Raw genomic sequence first — 13950 nt, forward strand, 5'->3', positions numbered from 1 at the left:
AGTTTTTATCAACTTTTGACTTGCATATGCAGATTATCAACCAATTCAAAAACAAACGCTACATCCAAATGCAAAAGTGTTCCTTGGAAACGCTACGAGTACGTGTTTCGTTCAAAAAATGATGTGAATACTTCAATACGAGTACAAGTACTTGGAGCATATTGAATTAAAAATGTGTTCTCAAGATACGTACTATAGTTAAAGATAGAGAGTTTACGTTTACATAGATAGATAGATAGATAGTTACGATAGTTAAAAGATAGATAGAGTACGAGATAGAGAAGAGCTTGTGCTAATAACAAAAGTCTCGAAATGAATGCGAACAAGAATATGAATACGAATCAAAATCAATCGTTCAACTACTCAAAACTCTTCCACTGCCATCCGACGAAGGGGAGGTGTCGATCGGTCAATTTTGGGTGTTATACGTGGTTGGCAATCTCCCTCTAGGTGTGTGATGGTGATTCAGGTGTTCGGCATGCGCGAGGGAGATGCCCAAAACGATCCATCAGCCTCCCCGTCCGCAGGACACTGCAGTCAATTATGCAAGTATACTACAGTTATTGAATGCTGTTCGTAATTTTTAAAGAAAAGAGAAAAAGTAATGGAGGGTATATGGTACACATGTGCAGGATGAACACGAGAAAACACGCACAACAAATAGTTCGACATATAGATAGGCGAGAGAGAGAGAGAGAGAGAGAGAGATAGAGAGCGATTTTATGTTTTATCCGGTCTTAGAATATCTCAGCATACGATTTACAAAAGAGCTAAAATAGCTTGAAAATGTTTCATTGACGTATTCGTGGTGAAAATAGAGTGATGCCTCTGCTTTAAAGAGTAAGCTATAGTTCATACAATATCCCTAGGTATTGGTTGGATTGTACTTTCAGTTTGCCGGCCAAAAGCCCATTGACAATGTTCACTCTAACTTTTACTACATACATACATACATAGGTACATACATATGTACAAGGTATATTCTTAAATGCCTTCAAATTCAAACACATGGAAAATAATATATAGCTTTGTTCCGTTGAAGAAAAAGAGTTCGAGTATAAGTACAAGGAGTGACTATATATGTGCTCTGTATACAAAATTATTATTAGTTATTTATTAGTAAGTAGTTAACATGAAATTATTTAAGTACAGTCAGAAGTTAGTGGCACAAAACACTGTAGATAGGATAGCTGGGCCAGGTGTTTGATGTTAGTAGACAAAATGTTTGAAAATGTTATGAGATTGTTAATGCTGGGTTCGTTTGAAGATGCAGAAATATTCATGGGATGGGTCACACATACACTCAAGAATAGACACATATTAACAGAGAAATCTATAGACACGCACATTCATACAGACATTCACGAATATAGATACGGATACAAATACAGAAGACAGAAGACAGCGACATGAAAATAACGACACAAGTTTAGTTAGTATTTCGTTAATTTTAGTACGAATATTTGATGGAATGGCATAGCTTTTCAATCAATCAATATCAAAACGAGTATCAATCAATGTGTGTTAAACAAAATGCGCATAAAATGTAGTTAGAATAAGTATTAACGAATACTAAGTTATAGTTTAAAAAAGGCTTTGGCTTTTTTAGTATTTTTTGTAAGTTAAATTTCTAGGAAATTATGGACGCATACATGAGCTTTTTAACTTCGTAAGCAAGTTGATAGCCCGCATAAGGGTTAGCATCATTCTCTGGTGGCCTGAAACAAAATGTTCGTTTTTATACATTTAGACTGGTTAAAAGTTCGAGTAATTATTGTGTTTTGGTTTGTTTGATTTGGTTTTGTTTCGGTTTCGTTTTTGTTGAGTGAGTGATAGAGACAGTTAGTGGTGGTGTTAGGGTTAGTTAGTTAGAGAGCATTTACATATGTACGAGAGACTTATTAACGAACTGCCTGGCTCTTATTTTTATTTTTATTGTTCTTGTTCTTGTTCTTATTTGTTTTCTTATTCATATTTTTTTGTTCGGTAGTTGTGTAAAATGAAACACTTAAACACAATAATCATAATCGAATGGTTTTCTCTTTTGGTTTGCTGTTGGTGGAAAATGCAGAACGGAAGTAACGCAAAGGAAAATATTGAAAATCAAAGTTGATGCCTTGACCTATAAAGTGTGTTCATTGAATTTTTGTTGGATTGGCTTTGCTCATATGCTCGATTACCGATTACCGATTGCATTGCTATATTGAAGTTAACAGAGTGCCATTTATATGTGATAAATATCTGTATATATATATAAATATATATAGATAGAATTGTTGGCCCTCTTCCCTGGCCTATGTACACTTCCCCAGCATGGTGCATCCCCACTCACCTGTTGTACTGCGACGGAGATATGACTTGACCCTCAACTTGCCGGCTCACATTCACCGTGGGCTTCACCTTGTTTACCTGCTTGCCCGCCGCGGCAGCAGCAGCGGCTGCAGCAGCCGTGTTGTTCATATGATGCATGGCACCTGTACCGTTGCCAGTGCCATTAGGACGGCGCACATTGCGATTGAGTACTGTAAGAAAGATTTGGCAACGATTTAGCGTCATTATTCACTCTATTCATGGCTTAATTCTGGGCCTTACGATTCGTATCTTCTCTGTCACGTGTGATATCACCTGTGACAAAGGAATTGGCATTGGCGTTGGCGTTGGCATTGGCGTTGGCGTTGGCGTTATGCAGAAGCATTTTGTTGGAGAGACCAGAGAGAAAGAGCAGACGGCAATCGATTAGTTAGTTCCATAGCTAAGTGAATGAGGTGCTGGTCGGAGTGTGGAAGAGATACTCATTGGCTTTAAGTATTAGTCAAAGTTAATCAGGAAAGGTACTTTTGAGCCGCGTATTGCTTTTTGTTTAGGTTGGTTATTGGTTCTTAGTTCTGGGTTCTGTGATCTGTGATCTCTGGTGTGTAGCTTGCGACAATAAAATATAAGGTTCTTAACAAGCAGATTGGTTATACAATTGAAAAACATAAAGTAAGAATGCTTTAAATAGACATCGATATGGATTGAATTAGATTCAAATATGAGGTATAGGAGATATATAGCAGTTCATTAGATAGATTACATTAACCAGTTACATTAGCAGAGAAACGAGTTCTGAATCAACAAAAGACAACAGATTATGCAAACAAATATCTAAACAATTAGTATGAGCTTTACTTGTTATTTTTATCGATTGGTTTGGATACGTTTCTTATCGTATGATCTGAGGCAAAAAGCAAACTGGGGCATACAAAACCGAAGCGAAAACGCAAACGGAAACTGAAACTCAAACTGAGATTGATTGGATAATATGTGTGTGTGTGGATTGGATTGGTCGCCTACTGACGTATTCTGTTCAAAAAAACCTTTCTCTGGCATTTTCATTGACTTATACAATATAGTGAATGGTTCGCTTTTCTATATTGTGAGACGAGACTTTACCCGATACAGATCCACGCACATGCACCCGCTTGGGTAGCTCTGGAGGCGTAAATGTGGGTGCAGGATGGTGTTCATCTGTAAGATATTTTGGTTTTGTTATGGCACAGCTTCAATAAATCAGATTCTGAGTGTATGTATTTCTTATTATTTTTTATTTTTTCTTTTTGTGTGTTATTTATAAGGTAATGCTTTTTATGTGAAGCTCATAATTTGCTTTTTGAATATACATTTTTTTTTGGTTTGTTTAAGGGGAGATAGTGTTGGGTTTTTGTAAGAACTGAAACGGTAATAGTCTGCATTGGTTGATAAAATAAAATACTAAAATTGAGAGAAAATCATAGTGAAACTAGTCTGACTGTTCGGTAAACCCAGGAAAAACCTTACGAACAGAAAACAAAATATACCTTCTTTCAACCAAAACTCAAAGAAAAGTGTTCAAGATGGTCGGGGGAAATGGTTTTTTTGGGATACACTTTAGGGTTTTTGCTTTAGAGTTATTGAACAAAACATGCAAATAAATATGAGTTGGAACAGAACTTGTGATGGTTATTATAGACATATAATACACAATATACAAACAGTTATACAAAGAGTATACATATATTTATCCAAAGGCAAGGCTAAGCAAGCAGGAATATCGGTTAAGAGTGGGATTCAAAAGCATATCGGTTGAAGCTTGAAGCAGTATTTAAGCAACACGTTCGACTAAGTGCGGACTACAAGCTGAGTAGCAATGGGCAATTGTATTTTCCATATCATTATTATCTTTAGCTTTGGCCTCAGTTGAGTTTGGTTTCGGATTACGAAAGCATTTATTATTTAGTACTTAGACTGCTAGAACTTCTAACACCCACTGAACGGAATAACTTCGAACAATCTCTCCAACTACTAGTTGCACTAGCTATCTTGACCCTTGGCTCTGCCATGGGGCTGCATTTAACGATTCGATGTATATTTTGTAACAATTAAACTGCACTGAATTTGGAATTTATCGGTTGAATATGTATACATCCTCCCTTCCTTTTTGTGGCTGGTGCTGGGAATGGGAGGAGCTGCTTGATTGCCGCATACTTATATTTTGGTGTGGGTGATCTGATTGTGGCTCTAATCATTCGGCTTCAGTTGCTTTGCTTTTCTCAAGTCATTTGCATTTATTTATGTTTTTATGTATGGTAAAAAATAACTTACATACATATGTATGTATTGATGTACATATGTATAAACGTTATTACTAATTTCATAGAGATATCTCTGAGAAAACCCATAAAGATTAACAAACCAACTAAAATGAAAAAACGAAACCAAGATACAACACAAATCACGTAAACTGAAGAAAAACGTGCACTGGCACACCGTTGAAGGAATTTGTAGAAATTCGAATTAATTTAAATCAAAATGAATGTTTATCAATTAAATGTATAAGACAAGTACAAATGCGATTTGATTATTAATTTTTTTTTTGGTTTTTTTTTATTCTTTGGATATACAACATTTTGAGTTAGTTTTGACTTACTTGACAACGAGTATTCATCGTCTTCTACACACACACACAGAGACATATAAATAGGAGTATTGTAGTTGTAGTAGTTGATACGGAACACGAATGTGTGGGTAGGGGAGGAGTACAATAGAAAGATGATACGTTTACATATATAAAAGATATATATATATATATATATTTATATTATTGAAAGGAACACAGCTCCAGACGAAGAATGTTGAGTGTCTTACATATATTTTACAGAGAATGTGAGTATAATGGTTAAGATCGGGTTGGAAACGAGAAGACTGTTGTGTTTTCATGGGGTGTACGTGTGGGTATCACTTGGGTAGTATGTTTGGTAGGAGTACGTGTATATGTTGTCCTAAGATACGTGAGCAAATAGCGGTTGTACCACGCATACACGAAAGATACTATACGATACGATAAATACAATACGGTACAATACATATAGGAACTTTTTGTACAAAATACTTTTACGACATACGATATTTATTTAGAGTAAGATGATAATCCCACGACCTCATATGGGGTATGTGTGTATAAGTACGGGTGGTATGGATTACATACGAAAACAGAACTTTAGAAACGAGTATGAGTTTTGAATAGTACGAGTATTCGAATAGTTATCTGAATATAAATTGGCTCAAAACATATGTACTTTGGTTTTTGATTTGCTCTTAACTGTTCTACACACACACACGCACACTAAGGTTAAAGTTGATTATGAAAAAGTACAGAATTACTAGTAACGAACGAGTAGAAACGAATATATTTGTGTGAGTCTGAGTGTGTGTATCTGTGTGAGTTTATGTGTACACGAAAAGAGAGCGTGGAAAGGATTCAGAGGTGGTTTTTATGTGTTGGAATCTGTTTAACGACTGGGTTAAATTGATTTTCGATTGTTTGGCCAACTGATTGATAGGCGTGGGTCTGTTTCGTCCTGACAGTATTGCATATGCAGCAGAGCAATACCAATCAGAGTTATTTTGTTAGTAAGTTAGGCTCTTAGAAGAATTTTAGAGGATCAAGAGCTACGAGTAAATGTGTATGCAAAGGGTTAACATTTGAATTGCCGATCAGAGGCTTCGTTCTGTTTGTGTCTTGATTGGGTTCTGTTGTAAATTTGTATGTTTCGTATGCTTATTCGGTTACAGTACGGTAGAGTAGAATAGAATAGAGTATAGAGTAGAGTAGAGACAGAGTCAGGAGATAGAGATAGAGAGAGGGAGAGAGAGGAAGTGAGAGAGTAGAGAAAGTTATACGTACTTGCACGCCCAACCATTTGTACGGCTCGGACGCCTTTCCGGAAGGTGGCCACTGTTTTTTGTTTCATGAAAACAGAATTTTATAGGATTTGTGTGAATAGGTAAATGATGGTAAGGTAATGATAGTTGATTTTCCAACATATTCTTCTTTAACTTCACGTTCATCTGCTTTAAAGGCATTTGAATATCATTCAAGGAACCAATCAAATTATAGCTTAAACAAAATTCAAAATAAAATACTCTAAAAACCAAAATTATATAATTAAATCACACGGCACACGTTGTACTTGAACTTTCGGTAAATATATGTTTAGATATTTATATGTGAGATGATTATAAATATATATATGCAATGTATTCAGAGAGTACAGACTAGATATGCTTTCTGTTTTGTATGACAATTTACTCGCGCGTCTCGGGCGAGCCAAACCAGGAAGAAATCGTTGCAAAACTAATTTAAATCTATTTTAAATGTTATATTTATACTGAATACGAGATAGAGAAATCGAACGATAGAGCGACAGAAAGAGCTATGGTACAAACTGAAGTCAACATTTTAACTGAAACTGAATTCCTAGTATTTGAACTCCCTACTCGATCCAATTCTTCGATTGTTCTCACAGTCTCTATAGTCTTGCGGGGTTCGGTTCTAGGCGGGTTTCTTATGGCGATTAGCAGCATTTTGGCATTAACTAAAGACACACAAACGCTGATAGATTTACATCAATTTAGTTAAGTATTTTAGGATTCCAGGTTCATTAATTTATTAATTTGCGAATATTTTTCGTTTTGGTTTTGATTTTAGTACCAATTTGGCGGGCCAAATGTAAAGAGCGCATTCCAAGGGGGGCTAAGTTTACGTTGGTGTATAACCCTGCAATATTACAATATTCATTATTCGTGATTTTTAATGAGTTCAATTTAGCTATAAAGCTAAACCTATAAACGGACATGGGAATACGGCTATCAAATAAGACCTATGAACGGTATTTTATCATCTCGATTCTATTCAGGACTATACATATAAGTAAATATTTAGACATCCTTTGGCAGACGCTCAATTAAATTTTTATTTCGATTGGGTTAGGTTTAGCAGCAACAAATAAATCGTTTGGCATGGTAGAATATAGATATAAGGATATGGATATTAATATTTTATAGAGCGCCGCAAATGGTAAATAATTTGTTATTTGATTTTGGTTTCGTTTTGTGGAAATGGTTTTGAAAGCGTACCCTCCATTGTATTCATCACCGATGTGATGCCTTGGTTGACCATGCCCGTCTGCATCATAATCATGCCGACATCTGCAAGATGGTTACGATTTGGTATTCAAATAAGCACACGCATCCAAACATACATATGTACATATATACTCGTATATGAGAATATATATAAGTCTGTGGTGTGGGAATTCGGGGATTGTTTTTAGAAACTTAAGCTCTAGGCGCTACAAATTGGCGAATGGAACTTTCACAATCACAGCTGCAACACGGGGCCCGCTTCTCGGTCAAAGCCATAACGCAGCCAACGCAAAATCGGCAAACTCGGCCAACTTACTAACTACTTGAGAACATTGGCAGCTAACATCGTAAGGTTTTATACAGATTAAGATTAAAAGTCGTAGAGTATAGGTATAGTTTGTTTAGGTTTTACGCTACATAGAAACCAAATACATAACATTAGTTGTCTTTGACAACATTTAAGTTCTTTAAGTAACCTGCTCTAAAGTTATTTACACATTTTCCTTGGAAGTGTCACTGCCACTACTCTTGTTTATATATGTATGTACAATCGCATAATATAATTCACAGTTATATAATATAAATAGAAATTTTGTTAGTGAGGTGAGTGCCACGCCAAGAAGACAAAGTAAAGGAAAATAGTTAAAAGGATTTTTGTGAAGTCGGCGCAGCATTTCAATAACTTAGGTCTACGGGCAAGTATTTAAAGTTAGTTTAGTTATAGGTATTAATAAGAGTATTTAAATATCAGAGCTGGATGCTGCAAAAGTGAGACAAAATGGATCGAAAATAGAGAGTATATTCGTTTACAAAACGTTTTATTTTTTCGTATGGTGATGGTGTAATAAAATGTAAATCGATTTCTGTGCTCGGTTCCATGCACCTAAATTGGTTCTGTTAGATTTGTTCTTTTATGGCTCTCAACACATAAGTATAGGGTACAAAGGATTAAGAGGGAGTTACAGAGACAGACAGAGAGAGAGAGAGATATAGATAGAAGGCGATGAGAAGCGAGACAGACTGTTAAACAAAATTGTGCAGTTTTAAATGCTTGATCAAAAGAGATTTTCGCATTTAATTTCGGTAAATTATTTGTAAAAAATATAGAAAAATGTTAGCCATGCCCTTTACAATGAAATACAAAGCTGTAAAACGGTCTCAGAATAAGTTGAAAATTTGAATCCATAGAGAAAAAGTTTTCATTCCATTTTCGAATTTCTTTAAACATAGAATTTTGGTATATTTTATTTATTTAAATAGGTTATTTAAAGAGTCGGTGTCTCTTTTCGGGTTCTTTTCAGATTGTATTTCATAAGGGTTGAAAACAAAAAAGACTTTTAAAAACTCAAAATCTGAAGTGTTATCTATCATGTTATACTATAATAGTTAGTTGGTTATGGTTAAGGGAAGCGAAGAGTTTGGGTAAACATTTCTTGCTGGCTGTGCCTGTTGTATTTATGATTAATCAAAGAACTGGGGTTGCATATCTCACAAACATATTTACAAGTTCGATGGATTGTGTTTAGTTATCCAGGGAAGCCATCAAAAGGGTATTTATGGATATATATATTTTATATGTCGATATATATGTGTGTGTGTAATCGTTGTAGTCAACTGTTACTTTGTGGATTATATAGGAGCGCATGTCAAAACGAAACAGTGACCAAAAAAGAACTGCACATGGGCTAGATAAACGGGCAGGACGGCAGGACGGATGGCACATTTTTCAAATATATAGTAGAGGTGGTATGTTTGTGGTTATGATATCGGAAACGGCTATGGACAGAGGTCTGAGCACACAAGGATAGTCGATGGCTGGCAAAATGGGACATTTTGCATTGAAAAGTTCTTTAAAAAAATAAACGAAAAACAATCAAAATCAAATGAAAGAAAAACTTAACTGTTTTGTGCTCTTCGGTGGTGGTGAAGGTGGGTAAAGTGCTTAAATGGGAGGTATCGGTTCGGGTCTGGGATTCGTAGGGACCTTCATTTTGCTGTATTCAATGTACAAACAAAAGAAATTGGAATATGCATAATGTACTTTATACAAAAGTTGGAATTGGAATTGGTTTTGGTATTGAATAAAACTTCATAAACTGAGAAGTGTTTGTGTGGGTTTTGGTGTTCTTAGTCTTGTTAGTGTATGTTTTATTGTTGGTTGGGTTATACGGTGTTGTAACTTGATTTACCTAAGTCATCAAATTTGCTCCTGGGCTGAACAGTCACTGTGGGACAAAGTTATGGCATTGGTTGGTATTATTTTGTATTATATTTGATTCGATTTTGGTTTTATTTGTTATGTCATGTTGCAAGTGCAGCGCACACACGCACCCATATACGCATTGAAATGTATAGGTGTGTGTTTTGAAGTGGCAGTTGCAGTTGCAGACATGCAATGCATATTGTTGTTGCGGTTTGTTTATACATAGTTAGTTGTTGTGGTTGTTGCAGTTATTGGTTTAGGTTTTTGAGAGCGAGGGCCACACGCGCCAACACATATACATAATAAATATATAATAAAAGAACATCGATATTGTATTTATAAGAATATTCGAGTAGTTTCAAAGGAGAGAATTTAAAGATATTCATTAGGTTAAAAAGAGTATGGAGAGAGCGCCTTATACCTAGAATCTGCCCGTGCCTCAGCTAGAAAGTTCTTACAAGCTAGATTGGAATGCTTATTATTTCGGTTTGGCATGTTCAGCTCTGGCTGTCTTCATAACTTTCGATTCACAAACGAAACAATTAAATCAAATACATATTAAAATAAAAACCAATAATTTAAAATAAGTACACAGATACTCTAAGATATATAGATTCGGGTGGAATATCGGTACATGGGTTTGCTTACAGTTTTTGCATTTGCATTTCTTGATCAGCGTCTCGTCCTTGATATCCTCGTGGCAGGCTTTGCAATAGAACCAGGCACTGAACAAGCAAACAGGTTATTGGATCTACACATAAAAACTCTACTTCAGGTCTTCTTACCGCTTCACCTCGTCGGCGCTTTGTGCTATGAAAAAGCCCTGCGTATTGGCCTGAATCTTGGCCCCACGAGGGTTTATGGAAATTTTGCTGTCCACACCCTCCTCGGCTCCCTTGATCTCAATTGCGAGCAGCAGCAGTTTCAGCTTGGAGAAACACAGTCTAAACGCGGGGGAGAACGGGCGTCCATTAGTTCCCGATAACCCAGAAAGCTCAAACTTAGTCTAGAATTGCTTTACAAGTATTGTAATTGAACCTAGTTTAGTATGCTACAAAAGTGTAGTCGAACTCTCTCAGAACATGGCATGCACATTTAGTGTGTGTGTGTGTGTATGTGTGAGTGTGTGAGTGAGAGTGTGGATGTTTAAGTGGCGTGTTTGTTCACGTGTTGGTGTTCGTGAGTGCTTTCAAAGCGTACACTGTAAAAAAAACGTGGCAAACAAGACAATTGACAAGCAAAAAGTTGTCATGCTACGCAAAATGCTTACAGAAAACAAGTAATCCTAAGAGAAATGCTTAGAAAAATTATGAAATGCTAGGCAAAATGCTTAGAAAAATCATGTAAAACGTTAAGAAAAATGTTAAACAAAAATCAAGACTAAGGACGCAAGAACATCAGTGGTCCATCGCCAACTACGTACAATTTACTAGGTTACACTCTAAGACTTTGGGGACAAAAACGTTACACTATGCACATGCAATGAGTCGGGAATATCTAGGGTGGAGTTTGAGAAGTGGACTGGAGTGGAGTGGTTCTGGTGGAGGTGAGCGCCTTGACAAAAAGTCAGGACAATTGTTTGCAGTGTTTTGGTGTGTGTGGTGTCCGGACGGATTACGAATCGCAGCGAGCGGAGTTCGGTGGGCAAGCGATTGCGGCGATCGGATGCGATTACGGTTGCAGATACGGATGCGATGTGAGCCAATTAGAATGAGTGTTGTATAGTACGAGTTGATATACAGTTACAGGGGTTTCAATGCGTTTGATCTGGATTGGGTTACAGTTTTCGTTTCACTTGCTATGAGTAAATAAGTATGGAGGAGGTAGTACGAGAGTGGTCTGGGAAAGTTTGGGGTTGGCGTAGGCGACAATAAGTTGAGTTGTTTAGTTGTTTGTTAGGAGTATTATGAGGAAAGAGAGTAAATCAAACGGAATCGAATTCAAGTTGATAAATAATGGGAAAAAGAATTGTTAAACAAACTTATTTTGTACAATGCAAAAAGTTGTAGTAGTAGTAGAAGTAGTAGTATTTTTTATACAGTTTGCATATAATTTGTTTTCGCTAATTTCTCATTTTGGAGTCTTACTCGCTGGCTTGTGGGAATGTCATGCCGGTAAATGAAGGTGATAGGGTTTCGGTATACATCTCACACCCTGTACCTTGAAGATAATCATTTTGCCAGGCCTGTGTGTCTGGTGACTGAAAGTTAGAAAATGGTTTTGTTGTGGTTTGCATTTAGTAAGTTCGCTAAGTAACTACGTGGCGCATTTTTTGTTATCATTTTTTTGTTTGTTCGTTTTTGTTTGGTCTGTTTTGTAGTGTGGTATTGGGTGGGTGGAATGGCCTAGAGTGGATTCACTGGCTCGCTGGGATACATCTTACACTCATCGCATAGCTGAGCAGGGGCTATGGGTCTACGGCACACATTTCAACAGCTGGCGAGGGTCTGTGCTGGCTGAGTGGTGTTTCACTGATTGTGTTTCTTTCTGTGTGGGGAAGTGCTTGTTTCTGGGTCAGGCATTGCATACTTTGGCGTTGGCTTTGGCATAGATACAGTATACAGTACAACACGTTGCGAACCCTTCGGGATGCAGTTCTCTGGTCTTGGCATCCGGTTTTATTCTTTTTTTCTGTACACTTCTGGCGAACTTTACTTTACAGCATTAAAGGGGCACGAGCGGGGGTGGCGGACGGCATCAAGACTCAGCCGAACCGAACGTGTGTCAAATGAGCAGAAAACAAAAGCGTCAACCAAAACTATCAGAAAATCAAAAAAGAAAAAAACCAACTTGAACTCAAATGCACGCTGCAAAACTTAGAATTGTTTTTAGAGATAGATAGAGAGATAGAGAGAGGAGGGAGATTCAGAGCGCTCCGCTCACATCGATACCATACAATTAGCGATGTGTATATGTGTTGGTGTGTGTGTGTGTGTGTAATCGTGTTTATCTGTGTGTGTTGGTGTCCTCAAATAAAGAGTCAATAGAACTGCCTGGACAGCTTTCGAAATTTACTTTTGGAAAATGAAGTAAAATAAACCATATTTTTGTATTTGCAAACACTGAAGGCATTTTGAACACTTAGAACACTCAATTACACAAAGAATTAGCTTGAAACAACGACTAATTTTTCACAGTGTATATGTGTTTGTTTGTGTGTGTGTAACTGTGTATGTGATTGTGTCTGAATGGAAAGAATAAATATAATCTAATTCCACTTGCAGGCACATTTACACGTTATAACACATTAAGATCGGTGTAAACGTGCCGGACTTTTGTCATTTTGAGTTAAATTAAAAACAGATCGAGTAAAAAAGTTTTACAACGACAATCAGAACTGAGTGGAAAACAAATAACAATGTGTTTTGTGAATCGTCTCTCATGGTTTGACAGGAAGTTTGATTGTGATTGTATGTTTACTTTCGAACAATATCATACGTATGTAAAAAGGCTCCAATCACAATTAAACTTCATCACATAAACCAGAGATACGTGTGTATGTGTTTCTTATGTTGTTCATGGTGTAAAATATGTTCTTGTTTTATTGTAATAATCTTGTTTTTGTTTTTTTTCGTTCAACGCTGCACGATTAACAAGTAGTAGAATAGAGTAGTAGTAGATACGATATTGTATTTCTTATTTATTTTTTTGCTGGTACGAGTATTACGATATATAGCATATTTGGTTGGAAAGTTTGAAAACTGCCTGCTGCGTGACTTACTCAGTGGCCTGAGCAAATGGTATTCCAATAAATGTGGGACTCAATGTTTCTGTGTACATTTCCATGCCAGTGCCGCGCAGGTAATCATTTGTCCAAGACTGCATGTCTGGCGACTATGGGTTAGAGACGTAATATATAGACATTTGATTTGATACTTATATACGGTACGGGAAACGGGCATAGACCCTTATTGACATATTGATTGCCCCCTTTTTTTTACTCATGGAATATGTCAGCAATACAACAAATTCGGTTTGGATCTGCAAATCTGTAAATCTTCAAAATATCTAACTTGTGGTTTTTGGCCTGGTTTTGGTTGATTTAACGTTGGTTGTGTGAATGTGTCGGGTATTTCGTTGGTTGGGTGACAGACTCGGGGAGGACTGGCAACCCTACTTACCGTCTTGAACGATCGCATGGCAAACAGATTGGCCATCATAGTGGAGAAGCCTGGGGCCAGGCAGCTCTGGGCAATGAAGCCCAGCTTCAGCTCGGCCAAGCAGATGACATCATCTCCCTGTTTCCAGTCCCACGATGGTATGTTGAGCAAGTACGCCTGACAAACAGATAATCGATCAAATTG

General features: G+C 36.9%; 1 protein-coding gene across 43 annotated transcripts in view; it reads right to left on the minus strand.

Annotated features, from left to right (window-relative positions):
* The window catches only part of LOC117583605 (calcium-activated potassium channel slowpoke), a 46846-nt gene that overhangs the window by 5918 nt on the left and 26978 nt on the right, over window positions 1–13950 (minus strand). For 11 of the 43 annotated variants that reach the window (XM_034272020.1, XM_034272005.1, XM_034272004.1 and 8 more), the window contains 10 exons: window positions 13768–13923; window positions 11734–11846; window positions 10432–10590; window positions 10295–10371; window positions 6203–6253; window positions 4946–4969; window positions 3433–3507; window positions 2593–2625; window positions 2333–2522; window positions 1653–1718 (listed from right to left, as the gene is read on the minus strand). In XM_034272020.1, the coding sequence (XP_034127911.1) occupies window positions 1653–1718; window positions 2333–2522; window positions 2593–2625; window positions 3433–3507; window positions 4946–4969; window positions 6203–6253; window positions 10295–10371; window positions 10432–10590; window positions 11734–11846; window positions 13768–13923 (944 nt within the window). Of the gene's footprint in view, window positions 1–1652; window positions 1719–2332; window positions 2523–2592; window positions 2626–3432; window positions 3508–4945; window positions 4970–6202; window positions 6254–7434; window positions 7507–9632; window positions 9669–10294; window positions 10372–10431; window positions 10591–11733; window positions 11847–13367; window positions 13481–13767; window positions 13924–13950 lie in introns of all 43 variants that reach the window. The other 32 variants (XM_034272041.1, XM_034272037.1, XM_034272040.1 and 29 more) reach the window with 21 other exon arrangements.

Source organism: Drosophila guanche, unplaced genomic scaffold (genome assembly GCF_900245975.1).
Source record: "Drosophila guanche unplaced genomic scaffold, DGUA_6, whole genome shotgun sequence".
NCBI classification, from domain to species: Eukaryota; Metazoa; Arthropoda; class Insecta; order Diptera; family Drosophilidae; genus Drosophila; species Drosophila guanche.